This window comes from Arabidopsis lyrata (genome assembly GCF_000004255.2).
Source record: "Arabidopsis lyrata subsp. lyrata unplaced genomic scaffold ARALYscaffold_1, whole genome shotgun sequence".
Lineage (NCBI taxonomy): Eukaryota > Viridiplantae > Streptophyta > Magnoliopsida > Brassicales > Brassicaceae > Arabidopsis > Arabidopsis lyrata.
Window position 1 is genome coordinate 32,313,809 of NW_003302555.1, and position 20,543 is coordinate 32,334,351.

Below are 20,543 nucleotides of genomic sequence, written 5' to 3' on the forward strand. Positions count from 1 at the left end.
TTAGTATGTCCAAAAAGATTTTTCCCAAATGAAAACACCAAATCCCCAAATCTATTTCTACAACAGCTCAAACAAGATGAATAGTCCTATTATCTCTATCTGCATTTCAGAAAAGCTACATTTAGTCTAGGCCTGGGCATAATACCCGAACTCGAAGAACCGAACCGAACCCGACCCGAAAAATCCGACCCGAACCCGAACCCGAAGTTTTAAAATACCCGAACGGATTCTAAACTTGACAACCCGAAAAACCCGAACCCGACCCGAACTCGAACCCGAACAAGTACCCGAACATACCCAAAATATAAGTACATAGTTATAATATATTAGTAATATTTATACTTGTAATAACCTAAGTGCCAAAATTATTCGGATGTTAAGATATTCGGGTGTTTTAGCTACTTTGGGTTAGATTCGGGTTAAAATATTTGGATTTTATAGATTTTTTGATTATTTTTCAATACTTTGCATAGGATCGGATACAAAATTTCTAATATTTGGATACTTTGGGTAAACCTGAATCCGAACCCGAAATACCCGATCCGAACCCGACCCGAACCCGAAGTTTTAAAATACCCGAATGGATCTTAGTTTTCTAAACCCGAAAAACCCAAACCCAAAAAACCCAACCCGAACCCGACCCGAATATCCGAACGCCCATGCCTATTTTAGTCCTATGATGGGTCTACAAGTTTGCTTCCATGATTCCTTTTTAGATTTAAAACAAATATATAAACAATGTTTGCTTCCAATTACTGGCTCTACGATTGTCTATATATCAAACCATGTCCTTGGATTATGCTTTAAACAAAAAATTTGTCCTGATTTTCTCTTGATTATTTTCAAAACGACGTCGTTTTGGATATACTAACAGAGTCGTTAACGGGTGATAACGGATGTTATAGGTTTTTTTAACGAATGATGACGACATGTCTATTTTGGCCTGGTCAACGAATTCTCATGTTTCAAATGTTAGTCAACGATTAGTTCATGTTTTAAATGGCCACATATAAAGTTGATGTTTAAAATGGCCATAATTTGAAAGTTGATTAACAGAGTCGTTACGGGTGATAACGGGCGTTAGAGGTTCCGTTAACGACTGATAACGGCATGTCTATTTTGGCCTGGTCAACGAATTTCCATGTCTCAAACGTTAGTCAACGTTTATTTTATGTTTTAAATGGCCACATATGAAGTTGACGTATTGATTGGCCACTTTTTGAAAGTTGGGAGATAAAACGACATTTTTCCCATAAAGTGTATATATGGAATAATCATAAAACGTTAATTTTTTTGTTGATGTAATGGTTTAGTTTTTCTAGTTATACTTTTAACAACTCCTAATATATAGCAGAATCATTTATAAAATAATACTCTCTCTCTTTCAAAATATAGAATGCTTTGGCTAAAAGCACAAAGTTTAAAAAACTAATTAATCTTTTTTGTTTCTATATTTTTACATTAAAATTATAATTTAATATTTACTTAAAAGAGAGTTTGGCCAATAAAAACATTTACTGCAGAATATAAATAATCACAAATTGTTTAAATTTAATTTTTGCATAGAAACTAGAATTCTTTTGTCCAAAACATCTTATATTGTGAAACAAAATAAAATGGCTAAAACATCCTATAAAATGAAACAGAGGGAGTAATAATAATAATAATAATAGTAATAATTAAAAAATAATTGGACTTGACTAGTAGTAACATGTCAAAATAGCCAAATGATAATATTAGTGAAAAACCGAACTTGATGAATTTTTATAGAATAATCATAAAACGGTACAAATTAGTTATAATAGATTAATGATGTTTCACCGTTTCTATTTATATCTTAAATATATTCGTAATACATAGTAGAATTACTTTTTAAAAACATAAAATTTTAATGAATACTTTGAATTACTAAAAAATTACTGAATCACATTCTTAAAACTTAATACGTGAAAAAATGGTGTACCATTCATGATCCTTTTAAACTTATTATAATACCAAAGCTGATGTGAAAAATGTCATGGATCACAGCAAGCTAATTGGGTACTTTTAAATTGTATCTATCGTAATATTGCAAAATGTGTTCAAAATCATATGGAGGTTCGTAGTTGGAATAGTCATCACTATACCACGATATGTTCGTCCAAAGTAAGCCACTACTTTAACTACCAATTAGAGTGGTTGAGGACATACATGAGGTTCATCTTTTGTCCATATATAAATCTCTTTAGAAAAAATCTTAAAAAATGCGAAAAGGCCAGAGACAAACACTATTTAGATTATAAGTTTTCAATGTGGCTTTGGGGCATTAGACATTGTGTTTCATTCAGTTGATCTTGAGGGGTCAATAATATTTGATTAGATCAGAAAAAAATAACAAAAAGTGAAATAGATTTCAATGTCGAGTAGTCGCGTCAAACCGGTTGATGCTAAAAGTTGGCCACTTTGTCATCTTTGTTAGAAACTTTTTTTCTTTCGTCATTTTCCATTAAAAACATATATATTAAGAAAGACCTAAAGCTGCTTATTGACTTTTCTATTGGGCCATACCAAGATTCAGAGGCCCAATAATAAGAGTACACGTGCCATTGACGAACATGCTTCATCCTTCAAAGAACTCGTGTGAGGCCATCTCTAACGCGTGGCTTGGACGTGCAAAGAGGAGATTATTGGTTAGTTGCACCAGAATGGTCACAATTTTTAGTGTCTAAGTGGAAATAACTATACAAATTTAATGTTGATGCATGTGTTACCTTTCTATGATGATGATTGTGTCATACGCATATCTATTGGTTAGAATTCATCTTAAGTTAAATACTATGTATGTACAAGATCATCATCTGACAGTTGATCTTAAGTAAAATTAATCTTTAATGTAATGTTTATGCATGCATGTGTAATACCTAAATGTTTTACGTACAAGATCATCAGACAGTTTTTATTAATATAGGTTGGATACTACTTTCTATTTTTATTTTCTTAAGTAACTTGTATTGATCATTTTGTTTCTCTTTTAAAGAGATACTATTCTAGGTTATGAGTAATTTAGCACATATAGTTTCGACTTCTGGTGAATGTGATTTTGATAAATCCTAATCCTATATATATAACCACATGGTGGTGGGCGAGTGGTTCTTGTTTGGTTGGAAGGATCGCCCTGTTGGTCTAGGCTAGGGATCGATCCTCCCCAGACGCAGTTTCGCTCTCTCACTCCTGTGGCCACCTGGGAATTTACATGCGGACTTGCTCAGGCGCCCCAGACCACCAGTTTATCAGGGGGCCCTTAAGTGGAGGCTTAAAAATCCTTGTGACGCGGGCTTAGGTCCAGTGGACTAGTCAGATCACTGTGTGATCTGGATACTGGGTTATCAAAAAAAAAAAATCCTATATACAACAACGAAAAGGAAGTGATAATGTGATATGTCTCACTCGAATAAGATAGATACGAGGCGCCTACCCCAATAGTACATCCGAAGTGATAGACTGATAGGTGATCAGCAAGAATATAGAACCACTCGTGTAAACGACACGACACGACTCAAATATTGCATGATATTACTTTTTCTGTTTTTCTTTTGTAGGATGTTTTAAAAAGAAGAAAAAAAATTATAGGATGTTTTAAAAGAGTTTTTTTTCATACAAAATTTCAGTTTTATTTACAGTGTATTATTATTTTTTATCTGGCAAAGTTTTTAACACTTTCACAAAAGAAAATATCTTGCAGTTTTAATAATTATTGAATGAATTGATATTAAGTGATCTTTTTATTGTAGCAAAAAAAACAACCAATCTTAGTATTTGTGTTTTTAGCCAAAACATCAATCAAACTTAAATTTTTTGTATAAACCATGCAATCATCATCATTCTCACATGATGAAAGTTAAATATAAAGCTTATTTGATTGATTTTATATTTTATATCTAAATTTTTTCTATACCATGTTTTCAGGAGGGAAAAAATCTTCTTTTTACGTACTTTTTAACTCTTTAAAATGAACTTTTACTTTTTTTTTTAACTTTTATATTGGTAAATACAACATTTATTAAAGGCTTGTCCCGGTTTTGGAAGATGTATGGGTTTACATTCAAAATTTTCAAGTTATAAATAAAATATTTATTTTACTGACTTAGATGATAAATAATTATGTAAATACAACATTGTAAGTTTGTAACGTTCCAACAGCCCTTACCGGTGAGCACCCACGTCCTCTCTCGGTCTGTGGGCCTCACCCCTGTCTGACGGTCGGTCCGTTCTGTTCGGGAGGCTTTAAAGACTTGTTTACCGATCCTACAAATCACCACATGACATTTCTCTGTGTTTTGTCCTCACTCACACAGTTCCGACAATTACTTTCCGGAAAGTCACCCATCCTGAAATTGCTCTAGCTTAAGCACACTTAACTGTGGAGTTCTCTCAGGATGTTTGACCGAAAAAATAAGTGCACTTTAGTGACATAGGTGGCCAAATCAATTCTTTTAAACTTCTCTGCATGCACCACTATATTTCTGAAACATTGTCTTGGATAATTTGTATGGGTAACCAATTTCTTTTCTATATTTTTGTTTTGCAGGTTCAAGATTGTCACCATCTAAATCTAGTTCATGAGAATGTTTTTTAGATGAATATATTAATCTTTATAAATATAAAAAAGTGAGATTTTTCAAATAGTAAACAGTAAAAGTAACACAATTTTTATTTTTCTTATTCTGAAATCTTAAGACTATAGATATTAAGCCATGAATATTAAACCGTTTTTCTCTGCCAAAGTATTGAGGGTTGCTGATTTTATACTAATTGCAATCTCAACTTTTCACCCCAAACTTTTTGTCTCTGAAAAAATCACCATAAAAAACTTTAATCTCAATAAAACTACACATACTTTCGGATTTGTTCTTAAAACTACGCCTCCAATTGAACCGATCAGTTAACGGTAATATCTAATCCGATTTGATTTACCCAGAATTTTGACCAAAGTTAATCAATTTTGACTCCATTTTAACCCAATTTTGACCCAAAAACATATATAAAAGAAAACAAATGTTTTATCTATAAATAAAATTATTATTTTTATTTATTTATTTTTAATAAACAATTAAAAATAATAAATTAAAAATTAATTTTACCAAAAAAATAATATACCACAAAATAATATGAAAGTATACCACAAAAAAATATATATAACAAATTTTTTGTCTATACTTTTGTTTATATAACAAAATATACAACAACAAAAAAATATACCAAAATAGATGTATATTTTTGTTTACAAAAGAAAAATGATTGCCAAAAATAAAATGTATATTTTTAATATCACCACAAATCAAAGTATATAGTATGGTGTATATATATATATATATATATAAAATTTGGTATAATATATATATATAAAATTCAAAAGCATTTTTCTTTTTAAAACCACCATATATATATATATATTATATATAAATATATATATAACCGACCTTTGAATTTATAAAAAAAAAACTGAATCTATAAAGAAAAATGAATTTATAAATATCATAATATATACTTTGATTTGTGGTGTTTAAGGATATATATGAGTTTTGCATATACTTTGAATTTCATAATATACAAAATTCAAAGGTCATATATTATGATTGCCAAAAAAAATTATTATTTTGGTTTTTTCGTAATATTACCAAAAGTATATACCAAAATTTTATTATATAATTCTTTTGTGGTTTATTTTTTTTTTTATCTTTTTTGATAAAATTAAGTTATAATTTATTATTTTAATTGTTTATAAAAATAAATAAATAAATAAATTTATTTATAGAGAAAACATTTTTTTTTCTTTTATATTTGTTTTTGGGTCAAAATTGGGTTAAAATAGAGTCAAAATCGATTAATTTTGGTCAAAATTCTGGGTAAGTCAAACTGGATTAAATATTATCGGTTAATTGATCGGTTCAATTGGAGGCGTAGTTTTACAAACAAATCCGAAAGTACGTGTTGTTTTATTGAGATTAAAGTTTTTTTGTGGTTTTTTTGGGATGAAAAACTGAGATTGCAACTAGTATAGGGCTGAAAAGTCAGTCAATCCAAGTATTGAACCATTTTTAAAGTGTAGCTAGTAGACATACAGATGGTTGGCAGAACTTTACAAGACTATAACTTATTTTACAATGATTATTTTAGTAGTTGACATGATAAAAAATGATTATTTGGTAAAATATACGAAAGTTATGGGAGATCTTTAAATTGGATCCGTCGAATGTGCACCAACAGTGAGGATGGCAACATCCTGTCGCATAGTCTCAACTTGGTCACCTCTCATTATGAGCCCTAAACCAAACTATACAAAAGTAAAACTTAATTATCTTCGGTTAAATGAAGTAAATAATCTGATTAGTAATATAAAGTTGTGCAAATTTTTTAACTGTTATTTGAAGCCGGTACACAATTTATAGAATAGTGCATAATTGTACGAAATAATGATACATAAAATTTGTACAAAAAAAGCTGAGAATATCGCTTTTGTGATTAGTAATTGTCGGTATATCCCATATCGCTGCGATACAAAGTTACCATTTAAACTTAAAGTTTACTTTGCCAATTTAAAAACACAAAAAAAACATAAAAGCTTCTAATATTTTTTTTCAAACATATACACGACGAGAAGAACATATGAAATTACATAAAAGTAAATAATAAACTAAATTAGAAATTCTTATAAGTAATAGTATAATTACTTAATACAAAATTGTTTTTTACTTCGTAAAATATCAGAACAAATATTAAGTAAAATATCATTTATTCCCTCTCTAATTTTTGTTTAACAAAAAATGTTCCTAAGTTATGCCCATAATCTCTTTGGATCAGATAGCTTAATGTAGTCCTCTAATTAACTTTTGGGGGGGGGGGGGTGTATTCAATAAATGATTTGAAATGATTTGTATTAAAAAGATAAATCTTATGTTATTCAAACATGAAGTTTAAAAATCTTTTTAAAATCAAGTGTTATTGGATTAGTGATTTTAAAATCTACAATCAAATTCACTGTTATTGGAAACATTTTAAGTTGTAGATTTGAAATGACTTGAGTGATTTTTGGTGGGATTTCAGAGAACATCTTAGTTAAAAATTCAAATATCCAAATCCCATGGTTTTAGGTGGGATTTAGGAGAGTTTTGATATCAAATTCCCTAATTCAGCAAAATTCACCAAAATCATCTCAAAACTCATTAAAACTCAAATCACTCCAAATTCTTTCTTCAATACACCCCTCTTGATTACATAGTCATTCTGATCCTCACCTATCTTCTGCTATGGCCATTCATCTTTGGAGTATCTTCTCTTCAATTGTTGATTTCTGATCCAATTAGTAACGCAAACTGATAAAAAAAATTAGTGGAAAACTTGAGAAAATATTTGTACTTTTAAAGTAAAATATAAATGATAGTATATATCTTTTTGAATACATCTATTTCCCCACCTTTGAGATTGGTTACAATCCAAACGATATAATTTTTACCGATTCGTAATAGTCTAATATGGTAAAAAAAAATATCAATCAAACCTGTTGTTTAATTCATGTTCTAGCTTTCAATTGTCCCGTTTATGAAAGCTAAATACAAATAGTTTGTGATAATGCAAATAGATCATACGAAGAAAAGTGATAATGTATGGTCAATTATGTAGCCACTAAAATCTTCTATAATGAATGCATAAAGCTACAACTCTCTCCTATCGTTCCTACCTACAATTCTTGGGAACCGCAGAATATTATTCGAAAAATCCTTCAGTACAGATAATTGATTTAAACAATTTTATATCTAACCATATAAATATAAATTAAATGTATTAAAAAGTATTTATGTATTGTCATATGGCTTGATGTATATAGGCTCACTTGCCCAAATTTTCATGACTCGTTTGGCCTATAGTACTTTTAAATAAAATGACTATTGACAGTATTTCGTTTAAGGGGAATACTCAAGATACAATAATGTAGAGTATTTAAATTTAAAAAATAACAACTTTATATATATTTTTAATCAGGAAAGTTATTTTAATAGGTGGAGGTAAAATTATATAATTTTGTTCTCATAATTAAACATTTCACATATGATATTATGGGCTTGAATGGTATATAGCTATTTTTCATGTTTTTAAACCGAGATTCAGTCGAGTACATACCATTCACAAAAAAACTTGATACGAATAACAAAACGTAAAAATGACGAGAAAATACGACTTATTGTAATCTAATATAGAAAATTTTCTTAGTGTGTTGTTTGGCTTCTACATTCAAAATCTACATTATTTCACAACACACAGACGTTGGGAAGAAGATGTGGATATGTTGTACTTTCTTCTCAACATTTCGAACTACCATTTGGTTGCAATAGTCATTTCTTTACCGCAACGAAATGGATTCTTAGAATATGTGACAACATACAAATGGATAATGAAGTTATCATCAAGACGACAATGCTTTTTGCAGAGATAATTCTTTTCGCAATGAAGTTATTCTGCGTTAATTTGTACCTACAACTTTAAAGCAAGATAGTATTGACATGAATTTTGGAATCTGTCGGACTATTAAATTTGTTCATCATAGTTAATTGTCATTGTTTATGGATTAATAGTTATAAATGCATAGGATATGTAAATAGTGAGCCTCGAGAATGAGTATCTCGTAGGACTGAGTTAGGATAGCTCTCAAACATCCAAAACAAAAAGAGACCATATTTTTTGGCCCGAAATTGTAATTTTTTTTTTTTTTTATAAACCCTATCGGCTGATCCGGTCAGCCTCGGTAGAAACGCACCGAAGTGCTTCAGAGTGGACTACTCCCTGAAGGGTCACTACACTGTCTGTTCCGAGTTTGGAATGTTTTCCGACTAATACTAGAGGGTAGCCAGATCACCTGTTACTGGACTACCAGATAAACTCTTTTGGCCCAAGCCCAGATTTTCCACACAATTGTAATTATGTTTTCCCGTTTCTTTGAACCATACATTGTTTTGAATAAGGACCAAAGTATCCTAGAACTACAACATGCATCCCATAAGGCCAGTCACTACTCGACATTGGCTTCTCGGATTTTTTTATGGAAGCACTTTTTTCTTAACTGTAAATTCTTGAATACAAGACATGATTTAACGCTCGCTAACAATTCAAGATATCGAGGACGTTTTCGTCAAACCATCCCTAGAAAATCTAGCTTTTTAATGAATTCACAAAAATGGTTTTGAAGAGTCACCAATATTATTGTTTGTTGAAACAGTTATATATTTACATTTGTATAAAGGTATATGTAGGGGACTCGATCACTTGAGGCAAATTTGACTCGGTTATAAATCTAAATTTGTAAAATTTAAGCTTTTAAATTGTATCGGATGATAAATAATAATAAAAGTAATAATTTTGAAATAATGTCCAACACATATGTCATTCATGCTTATTAAATTCAAAATTAATAACAAAAACATGAATTACGATACGAAAATTAAAAATTAACACTTCATTAATTTATCATGCAGGGGGTATTAAAAAGAAATTCGAAAGTATATTTATTTTCTATGTTATGGAGCCCACAAATCTGCTAATAAATAAACCATCTCTCCAAAAACTTCATTTCACCTGAGTAACATAACTCTTAAAGAAAAAAGAAAGGATCACTTTTCATTTTCTTTTCTCGTAAACCTCATAGTGTCGACATGGGTTATTGCCAAGACGACCAACTCGTAAACAAGATCTGCCATCTATACGAAAAGATCTCGAAGCTCGAGACGCTAAAGCCTTGTGAAGATGTCGACACTCTCTTTAAGCAGCTCGTGTCCACATGCATACCACCAAACCCTAACATCGACGTCACCAAAATGTCTGAAAACATCCAAGAGATGAGATCAAACCTCATCAAAATTTGTGGAGAAGCTGAAGGTTACTTAGAGCATCACTTCTCTTCAATCTTAACCTCTTTTGAAGACAACCCACTTCATCATTTGAATCTTTTTCCTTATTACAACAACTATCTCAAACTAAGCAAGCTTGAGTTCGATCTCCTCAAACAGAACCTTAACGGTTCAGTTCCAAAGACTGTTGCTTTCATTGGCTCTGGTCCTCTCCCTCTTACTTCTGTCGTTCTTGCCTCTTCGCATCTCAAAGACTCAATCTTTCACAACTTTGACATCGACCCATCAGCGAATTTGGTAGCAGCTCGGTTGGTTTCGTCTGATCCTGATCTTTCACAACGTATGTTCTTCCACACCGTTGATGTAATGGATGTGACTGAGAGCTTAAAGGGCTTCGACGTTGTGTTCTTGGCTGCTCTTGTCGGGATGGATAAAAAGGAGAAGGTTAAAGTAATCGAGCATCTTGAGAAACACATGTCTCCTGGTGCTTTGCTCATGTTAAGAAGCGCGCATGGACCTAGAGCGTTTCTCTATCCCATCGTCGAGCCTTGTGATCTCCAAGGTTTCCAAGTTTTATCGGTTTATCACCCGACCGATGAAGTTATCAACTCCATTGTAATCTCAAGGAAGCTCGGCGGAGAAGATGTTGGTAATGGTGTTGTTCATGATCATATAGATCAAGCTTCGGATCTCGCGTGTAACTGTTCCAAGATCCACGTGATTATGAACAAGAAGAAGAGCATTATCGAGGAGTTTGCAGGTGCTAATGAAGAACAACTTACTTAGAAAATTGCTGTTTGATTGCAGTGTTGTTGATCTATCTGTGATGTCTTTTTTTTTAATTACGAAAATGTTGACTGTTTTTGCTACAGTCTTGTTCTTGTCTTTGTCTTCTTTGTTCTGTTTCCTAGCATCTGATTTGAAATTGACAATGACCACTTCTTTTTGGTTGGATTCTCCAATGTCTATTGCAATTTGCAAGGGGTGGTCAGGCAGATTCTATGAGACAGAACCGATTATTCTTGTCGGAATAAAACAAATAAAGATCCCATTACGATAATGATACGATTGGTCGAAATTCCTGTTTCATGTTCTGTTCTAAGAGCAGACTTTCGTGAGATTATATCCTAAAGTAGAAAGATCCGATTCTTAAGAACATGATTCTTAAATTATCATGTCTTCTATGAAAATAGAAGAGCCATTGTTTCTATTCTAAGTTCTAATCATCGCAGAAGCAAAATTTGGATCCTGATTCTTAAACCTATAACTAGAACACTCCTAATATGCAACAATACACATTAGATGAAATGAAAACTGACGATAGCTTTTCCTTAGTTATATTAGTTGACAGTTTTCAGGTAAACCAAAACAAAAAACCAGAGCATGCACGCGCAATAGATCCCAGTTTTTATATTCTACATTTTTCCGGTAAATATATGAACAAAACCAGAACCGGTATCTTTTTGGACTGCAAACAAAAAACTGTTTCATGATCATTGAGAAATGCTTACTGGCCTACTGGGTGTGCAAAATCTTCACCATGCACACTGCTAAAAAGAGCCATCTCCTAAGTTACTGTTTGAGGCAGTATCTTGACCTCAGTTTGTCTAAGACCTCTGCATACTCCATTGGGGTTGCTTTATTGCAGAAAACATCTTCCCATAGCTTCAGAAGCTCTGTTCCAAAAAGAAATCAGATACCACAACGACATTCTGATGTAAGGTCATTTACACAACTTGTATATGCTATGATCATATTAAAGATCGTTGACATGACATGAAGCAGATAAAGGGAGTACCGTTTTTCTCGGTTAAGGTAAGGCACATGACGAGCATGTTGAATCTAGGAACCTTTGTTAGGTTCTCAATGTATTTAACAGCCAAATCCATGTCTTCACTGCAACTTGCAAAAATAACTATAAGCACCAATTTTTTAACAGAGTTTCTGGTGAGCCCAAAATACAAATTTTCCTTTTACTTACGTGAAAAATGAAGCTACACATTTTATTATGTCAACCAGCACCGGAGAAGTCATGGCGTTCTTGAAAATCTGAGGTAAAGTGCTCGGCGACATGACCTAATAAATTTACAAAGCTGATGAGTGGCACTGTTATTTGGGGATTGAATAAATAAGTTTTTGCAGGTGGTATTTCAAACCTTCAACAATTGGGTTTGTAGCGCAAGGTCACCAGAAAAACTCCGCCAAGAGTTCTCAAATTCGTAAGCAGATTTTGGGGCTTTAATGTTTTTAGAAGCTTCAGACATCGCAAGTGACGCTGCATGAGCAGCAAGCTCTTGTACTGACGGCTTTAGTTCCAGCTTTTTAGAAACCTGGTTTCCCTGTAAAATTAGAATGAGGACAAGTTTTGTAGCATCAGAGTGGATTTTGTAGTACTTAGACCACCAATACTTACCTGTCCAGAAGGCTGAGTACCATTTCTGTCAGAAGACTTAACCTCCTTTTCATAACTTTGGACTCTAGGCGTCACTTTCTTGCTGTCTAGATTTTCCATGATAGCTGGAATTTTCTTGGAACCTTCTATGCTTTTCCCCTGAAGATGCCACAGAAATAAAAGTTTGCATGACAAGTACCATGAGAATGATATCAGACAAACTTTACTAGTAAAAAAAATTCTACACGACCTTTTAAATGTGCATTTTTGAACTTAAGATATATATCAAACAAAATAAACTCTGGAATATACCTCAGGTTGTATATTTTCAATGAGCTTCTTTCCAGAACTTTCCTTGCTACCTGGAACAGGCTGACCCATATCCCTGTTCGTTTTGGTCCCTAGGGTCACCGGCTTCAAAGTCTCTGTATTTGGCTTTTGTATTTTTTTATCTAAACCTGATGTTTTGAGTAATTCTTGTGCTGTGCTTTGCATTGCTCCAGTGGCTTTCTCAATGATTTCCTGCTCAAAATTCAAAAGGTTTAACTATTTGTGTAGCATATTAAATGAATCTGGCACAAATGCAGCAAAGAAGCATATGAAAATATTACTTTCTCGAGCAAAGATTTGATGTCGGCATATTGCTTCTTAAGTTCCTGGCTCTCAGGCTCCAATCTTAAAGCAAACTCAGCATCTGCAATTAATTTTAATCACCTTACATATGCAGCAACAGGTAATAAAGAAACTGCATGTATCATAAGATAACAGAATGAAAGAATATATGGGTGTGTGGGATACCTTCCTTGGCTTCTTTAATCATGCCGAGTTCTTTTCTGGCTGTTGCTCGGCGTGAGTATGCTTTTATATATCGATCATCCAGATTTAAGGCTTCTGTGCAGTCTACGTCAGCTTCTCGATACCTAATGTAAAGAAACGTTTACAAAGGAAAAAATGTTTAGAGGTGATCAGGTTATGGAAGCCAGGCGGACACTCAAGCGTGACAATCATGAATGAATAAAAATATGTAAAAAGACATTGGACTAACCTTTTGATCTTAAGATAAGCCATTGCCCGATTTGCATAAGCAATAGCATTTGGCGATAAAGCAATGCTTCGAGAGTAACAATCAATCGCCTCATTAAACTTCTTCTGCTTGAAAAATTCATTTCCCTGTATTTAGAGTAAGATCCATTATGACAATATCATCAACAGAATATCACATAATTAAAAACAAAGCTTGAAGAGAAGAAGTACCTGCTCCTTCTCTGAATTAGAATCCAAGAGACTTTCTCCGATCAAACTACTCGACAAATCTCTAACGGAATGATAGTTTTTTACAAAGTCATACTGCCCTGAACCACTTGGTCTGAAATTCTCACTACTCTGAAAGTTCAAAACAAGTTTTAACAACAAGGGATACAAAAACAAAGCATCAAGTTTACAAATGAGAGTACAAGAACAAACCGGATTCGGTGAATTATCGCGTTGCTGCTTGATTTTCTTGTCCTTATCCTTCAATGAAAGTTCCCAATCCTGCAAGTCATTCAAAAATCCCTGGAAACATTCGAATCCAAAACGATGCAAGTAAACATCTAATTCGTTCATAATCTATAAACATAATCACTTTTACTACAGTTCGTTCTACTAATAATGTCCATGAAATCTAGATAACTTAGCGGAAATAAGAAGCACGAGTCGTTTTCGAGTTTGTTCTTCTCAATTCTCGAGTAAATAGAGATTTTAGCTAGAGGCGATTCATGTAAGAAAGATGAATCGAGTAAAAATGGTTACCTGAGTTTGATCGCGGCCGTGTTTGTTCGGTGACCTAGACATACTGAGAGATTCTCCGGCGAGAAAAACAGTCGACGAGAATGAGCGAAGACGAGTCCAGAAGAAGACTGAGAGAATCTGAGAGTTCGATTTTGAATGTTATTGGACTTGGGCTTTTTGATATTTGGGTGGGTTCAGGTCGGGTCATGACTTTTACCGGGTTAAATTTAGGGCTGTGCTTTTAAACCGAACCGAATGTATCGAACCGAAACCAAAGAAGAAAAAACGAACCGAACCGAACCGAAAATTTGAAAATAACCGAATGGATACTAAATTTGATAACCGAAATAACCGTAACCGAATCGGTACCGAACCGAAATATTTCGGGTAACCGAAATACCCGAAATACAATTATATTTTCGAAATAATTAGTTATTTATTGACCAAATAATCAAAAATACTTGAAAAATCTATAAAAATAGTAAAAATACTCAAAAATAACCGAAAAATATCCAAAAAATATTCGAAAATACTCAAAAATAACCGAAATATCCTAAGCAAAATAACCGAATGGATACTAAATTTTAAAACCGAAAGAACCGGAACCAAACCGAAACCGAACTGAAATTTCAAAATATCCGAATGGATACTAAATTTTAAAACCGAAAGAACCGAAAACCGAATGGACCCAACGGATAACCGAAAGCCCAGGCCTAGTTAAATTGATAATATTGGGTCGTTGGTGAGTTCGGGTGGGGTCGGGTCAGATCTATAACCGAGGTAACCCGGTAAAATTAATATTTGAATGAGTTCGGGTCAGGTTTATAACCGGGTTAAACCGATAAATATTCATATTTGGGTGAGTTCGGGTCGGGTATGTATATCCGAGATAAACCGATAAAATTAATATTAGTGTGAAATCAGTTAGGTCGGATCATGTCTACAACCGGATTAAACCCATAAGATTGATATTAGTGAAATCAGTCAGGTCGGATCATGTCTATAACCGAGTTAAATCGATGATATTCAGTGTTAGGGTGGGGTCGGGTCAGATCGATAACCGAGAAAAAACGGTAAAATTGATATTTGGGTGTGTTCGGGTCAGGTCTATAACCGGGTTAAACCGATAAAATTGATATTTGTGTTAGAGTGAGTCAGGTCGGGTCAGGTCTATAACTGGGATTAAACCGATAAAATATTAGTGTCAGATCAGTCGGGTCGGGGCAATATCCAGGTTAAACCGGGTCAGACCCGATTTACTATGTTTCTTGAGCAAAAGGAAATCGCAGAAGTCTTTTTTAGTGAGCTACACAAAATCAAAAACATCAGATCTTGAAGAAGAAGAAGAAGAACCTAAAGAATTTTTCGAGAAGATGACGACTGTAAGTCAGATCATTCTTACTATGTATGCTTTTGATTCTTCTGGGTTTGATTTCGTTTCCCGATTTTGATTTTGTACCTTTTTTGGTTCTTCGTCTGAGCAGTTCACTGTTCCGATTGATAACGGAGATTCTGTGAAGATCGCAGAAGAAGAATCTCAAAGAACTCTGTATAGATCTCTCTCTCACTTATGCTTATTTGGGATTCGATTTTGAATTTTTAGGGTTTATGTGAAATTTGGTTAGGTACCCATATGTTACTGGAACTTCAATTGTTGCAATCAAGTACAAAGATGGGGTTTTGATGGCTTCTGATATGGGAGGTATGTTTTCTTTTTCCTAGCTTCAGCTCTTTTTCATTTTTGCATTTCACTGTATCAGCAGCACTTAGAGTTCCTTGCTTGCTTATTTGGTAAATTGATTGAATTTATTCATGAGTTTCACAAGTTCTTGTAATGTATACATAAAAACCCGACGAATCGGAGCCATGATGTTTAGCTTCATTGCTTGCAGCGTTTGGTTTGCCTCCTGTGTTTTTTATTTTGTTTATTTTCGGTGATTAAGCACGAATCATGAATGATGTTTAGAAGTTTTTATTGACATTAATTTTGTTTACGTAGTAGATAGTTCCACATATGGTCTTCTGTATACATTCATGAACAGTTAACAAATAGGTAATTTATGTTTCATTAGTGTCTATTGAGCCGCATTCCTGGTGTGGTTAGTATCTTTTGGACAGTTCTTCAAATGTTACTGTATTTTTAAATCTGTTTGCGAGATTCAGAAAAAATGATGAAACTGAGATGCAACTTTTGGTCAACTTGGATATTTGCAACTTGGAATTATGTTCGAACACCATATGAAGAAAAGATTTTGTTCTGGCTATTAGCCGCTTGATTGATAAGAATATGTATTTGTGGAGATAAACATGTATCTGCTTTCTTGCTGTCTATTCTGCTTTCTTGTGACATTAGTTTCACATTCCTTGTGTGTTTGTTCCTACCATTATATTATTTATATAATGTTAGAGTTCTTTGGTTGATCTTTCTTCTTCTCTCTGTTATTTTAAAATTTAGGGTGGACTAAGATTTGAGGCATCTTTTATTGATTTGAGTGCACAAGTTTGAATGAACCAGAGAATAAAGTTGACTGCTTCCAGTTCCTTGTGTTTTCTGTTTCGATTTCGTCTGTGCCATCTATTGTTAATTAGGTTCATAACTGAGGATAAACATTATAACTAACAACGACTGCTTAGCTATATACATTGAAAATTTTGTATTCTCATATTTAACACCAACTCAACAGTATCTAAAAACTATGATTTGTCCGTATGGTTAATGTTTTGATGCTATATCTATGTATTTTATTGATCTTATAAATCGCTTGGAAATGTTGTGATCCTGGTTTCCTGGGAATTCTGCACCAGAGAAATTATGATATTGTGGCATCATCTCACTTTCAAATTTTTGCGAATATCAGGTTCATATGGATCCACCTTAAGATACAAGAACATTGAAAGAGTGAAGGCTATTGGTAAGCATTCTCTTCTTGGTGCCAGCGGAGAAATCAGTGACTTTCAGGAGATTCTCCGTTATCTTGATGAGCTCACGTAAGAATCAGCTTTAGTTAAATGTTTTTATTTTAATCTTCTTGTCAATTCTCAAGCCTCACAAGCCCTTGGTTTTACACAGCCTGAATGATAACATGTGGGATGATGGTAATTCTTTGGGACCAAAAGAGATTCACAACTATCTGACCCGTGTGATGTACAATCGTCGCAACAAGTTTAACCCTCTGTGGAACACTCTTGTCCTTGGAGGCGTCAAAAACGGGAAGAGTTACCTTGGAATGGTACGTCTCAAACTTTCCATTCGCATATATAATTTTCTTATGAACTTAACTAATGATTTGGATCCATTTGCTTCTCTCTAGGTGTCAATGATTGGTGTTAGTTTTGAGGACGATCATGTCGCCACTGGATTTGGAAACCACCTCGCTAGGCCAATTCTTCGTGATGAGTGGCATGCAGACCTGAGTTTTGAAGACGGGGTCAAGCTCCTTGAGAAATGTATGCGTGTGCTTCTTTACCGCGACAGATCTGCTATTAACAAGCTTCAGGTTTGTCTCTAATAACAAGTTTTGTTTACCGTTATCTTATCTCATGAACAAGAACATAATCTTCATTTAGTTTGGATGATCTTCTTCTTATGGATTGTAATAACGGAAAACATGAAAACTGTGCAGATAGCGAAGATCACGGAAGAAGGTGTGACTGTCTCACAGCCTTACTCATTGAAGACATTCTGGGAATTCTCGTCATTCCACAACCCAACTGCTGGTGCTGAAGGCTCCTGGTAAGAAGCCAAGCAACCACATAATGTCTGGAGATCTTTCAAGGAAGCTTTTTTATTTTATGTGATATTGTTAAAAACTTCGTACTGTAGTTGGTTTACTATTAAACATGGTGGTTTCTTCATGACATTCCAGAGTTTAGATCAATGAGGATTTATAAAAAGTTCTGGATATCTTTGGGTAGTTGAATCTTAGAACTCTTCGTTTGATGTTGTTAGATGGCACAGCACATGTTTTCCCTTCTTTGGAGGTTTCTCTATTCTTCCTATTCCAATTTCAATTATTGTTTTTTTGTTTTCTTCTTATCGACAGCCGTAGGCTTTCATAGCTCTGTCGTTGATTCTGCTATGGTTAGTCTTTGTTGTTTTAGATATTCGGTGGTTTTGTTCCTCATCCGGCCAATTTGATTTGTTGGCTTTCTTCATTGGGTTCGGATATGGAGATGTTTTGGCTACGGTCCTTCCAGCCGTATCTCTGAAATTAAATTCCCCATGTCTTGTTGTCAAGATCAGTTTGTTATGCTTGTTGGATTTTGGCTTGAAGTCGGGTTTGCTATTATTTGTGATTTTACCTCGTTTTCTTACTCTTGTTTTTGCCGGAGATTTTCATGGCTTTTTATCTCGATTCGTCCCACCACCATCCACAATCAGTTAAGTGTTTGTTGTATTCGTTGGGCGGCTTTTAAAGTTTCATCCACTCGAGTCAATTCTCAAATCTGGGCGAGATCTAATTTGTTTTTGATTCTTTTTAATTGTATCTTCGTCGATTTCATTTCGATTTCAACAACCTGACAATTTCGATGGTTTCTATATCCCATTTTACAAATCTTGTGAAGTCATATTTTTAGTTTCTTTTTTTTTTGGGTAAAAAATTGTGGGTTCTTAAGTCTTCAAAAATCAAGTAATGGCAAGTAATCCATAAACCTTTGTTCATTGTTGATCGTTCTCCATCGTTTCTTGGTCTTGTTTCTCGCTTTCCTCATTTTAAGTGATGTTTAAAATTTTTGCACACAATTTGATAATTTAATAAATCATCTATTGAAACCTTCTCTCTCATTATTTTTATTAATCAAGATTATTTCTGTAAATTCTTAACAAGTAAAATATTAACAACTCCATTTCGTGATATGCACTATTCATTTAATAACTGAATCCAAATTCCATTGCAAAGTAAAAGGCCAATCCATCAGGTTATTCTCCTCTAGTCAAATTACTTTTCAATAGTTACAAGATTTATTAAGACTCATACGGTGTATAGTTTTTGAATCAATTGAACTTGTGAAAACTAGTATTTCTAAAAATTTCCCATGTTTTATGTGTTTAAAAAAGAAAAGCAATAATTAGGTGAAATTTGATAGTTATATTAAAATTCCAATAATTATTTAGATTAAAATTCTGATAGCCATGTGTTTATTTAAAAAATGTATAATTTTTCTAAAATTAATTTCTGCTATTATTAAAATGTTATCATCTTTGATAAAAAAATTACAAAATTTTTTTATTTAATTTCTTATATCCATATTCACGTGCATTTATACACATGCCAAAATGGGGTTAAAATCAAAGAATTTACTGTGATAAACGATACGCGTAATGACATTAATACCTACAACTTTTTTTAGGGTAAATTTTTAATTCATTCAAAAGCTTTAAAATTTACCAAAAATCTGTTTTTATAATACGAAATTCAGTTGAGCTCTTCTTACAATACAAAATAATAACAATCGAGAAATGGAACGTGGAAAGAGGGTGATGCAGCCTGAAGCCGATTTTGATTTAAATATGGTACCGCATGAAGCCGCTTTCGATCTAAACATGGAAGTGCCCAAAGCCGATTCCGATCTAACAATTAAATCAATGGATGAAAAAGAAGATCGCATAATAACGATGGAGGAGAAAACTAGGATTTGCGAGATAGAAGCCGGACTTGATCATGTGATGGTAACATCGAAAAAAGAAAAAGAGCGTAAGAAGGTGATATTGGTTATTTTGTATTCTTGGCAAATAAAATAAAACTATCATACTGTATTTTTTGTTTTGTTTTCTAGAATTACAACACAAACATTTAAACCTCTGAAAATACAACCAAAACTAGGTGTAGAAACAAGGTTCATAAAAAGATTAGGAAGAGGTTCTAAATGGTTTAGGAATCCATTCCAACTAGTATGTAAATGTTGGGTTTATGGTCTTGTAGGGTATTTTATTTTATTATAGTTTATGAATATATTACATAGATTACAATTCACTAATTAATTTTATGTGAATTTAATTAGGAGTTGAAGAAGAAGCTGATAGAGTACATTGAAGAATACGATATCCCTATTGAAACCAAAAAAGTGGAGAAAATTGAAGATCCAAACATCTTGTGTGAATCTATAATATTTCTGAAAGAATTGATGAATATGGATCCAAAGGTTTCCTCACCTCAATCGGCGTTCTCAAATGATAAGAAGAATCAGTAATATACTATAATGGTGATCATCATTATCATTATAATGAATCATATTTTATCAATTTACTGTTTGTTTCTTTCTCCAAAATTTTCATGAACAATAACAGATTTAATAATTGAAGAAAGCCATATTGTGATATTATATCCATTGGATTTTGATAATCAATATAAGGCTTTTTTTAATATATAAATAATCAATATCTTGAAACAAGAAAAAAAAAATCAGATTCTTTTAAAAATTAAAGGAAAAAATTGACAAAATGTTTTAGAGAACTAACATTGTTTTTATATTTTTTCACGTGTCGTAACTGGAAAAAGATA

General features: G+C 33.0%; 4 protein-coding genes across 7 annotated transcripts; 3 read left to right on the forward strand and 1 right to left on the reverse strand.

Annotated features, from left to right (window-relative positions):
• The first annotated feature begins 9,453 nt into the window (after positions 1-9,453).
• LOC9328021 (probable nicotianamine synthase 4) lies at positions 9,454-10,936 on the forward strand. The gene has a single exon (XM_002891913.2). The coding sequence runs from the start codon at positions 9,684-9,686 to the stop codon at positions 10,662-10,664; it is 981 nt and encodes a 326-aa protein (XP_002891959.1). The 5' UTR covers positions 9,454-9,683; the 3' UTR covers positions 10,665-10,936.
• On the reverse strand, positions 10,710-14,216 carry LOC9328022 (RNA polymerase II-associated protein 3). Of its 4 annotated transcripts, XR_002329344.1 has the most exons (13): positions 14,062-14,213; positions 13,735-13,824; positions 13,525-13,653; positions 13,316-13,440; positions 13,069-13,190; positions 12,882-12,964; positions 12,583-12,792; positions 12,292-12,429; positions 12,035-12,217; positions 11,860-11,954; positions 11,677-11,774; positions 11,390-11,554; positions 10,710-10,843 (listed from the first exon to the last, which is right to left on the reverse strand). XR_002329344.1 is itself a non-coding variant. In XM_021012630.1 (12 exons), exons 1-12 carry the CDS (start codon positions 14,101-14,103, stop codon positions 11,451-11,453), a joined length of 1,398 nt encoding a protein of 465 aa, XP_020868289.1. In that variant the 5' UTR covers positions 14,104-14,216; the 3' UTR covers positions 11,182-11,450. The 4 variants fall into 4 exon arrangements, 3 of the variants coding, with proteins under 3 accessions (XP_020868289.1, XP_020868288.1, XP_020868287.1); XM_021012630.1 differs by lacking the exon at positions 10,710-10,843 and having other exon boundaries at positions 11,182-11,554; positions 13,735-13,803; positions 14,062-14,216; XM_021012629.1 differs by lacking the exon at positions 10,710-10,843 and having other exon boundaries at positions 11,182-11,554; positions 12,035-12,208; positions 14,062-14,215.
• Positions 14,217-15,316: 1,100 nt separating this feature from the next.
• Positions 15,317-18,032, forward strand: LOC9330709 (proteasome subunit beta type-4). The gene is made up of 7 exons (XM_021012642.1): positions 15,317-15,422; positions 15,525-15,589; positions 15,666-15,742; positions 16,899-17,028; positions 17,111-17,270; positions 17,352-17,537; positions 17,664-18,032. The coding sequence occupies exons 1-7, from the start codon at positions 15,414-15,416 to the stop codon at positions 17,775-17,777; spliced, it is 741 nt and encodes a 246-aa protein (XP_020868301.1). The 5' UTR covers positions 15,317-15,413; the 3' UTR covers positions 17,778-18,032.
• A 1,351-nt stretch (positions 18,033-19,383) lies between these two features.
• LOC9328023 lies at positions 19,384-20,342 on the forward strand. Its single transcript, XM_002891915.2, has 2 exons — positions 19,384-19,744; positions 20,044-20,342. The coding sequence occupies exons 1-2, from the start codon at positions 19,502-19,504 to the stop codon at positions 20,230-20,232; spliced, it is 432 nt and encodes a 143-aa protein (XP_002891961.1). The 5' UTR covers positions 19,384-19,501; the 3' UTR covers positions 20,233-20,342.
• Positions 20,343-20,543: the final 201 nt, after the last annotated feature.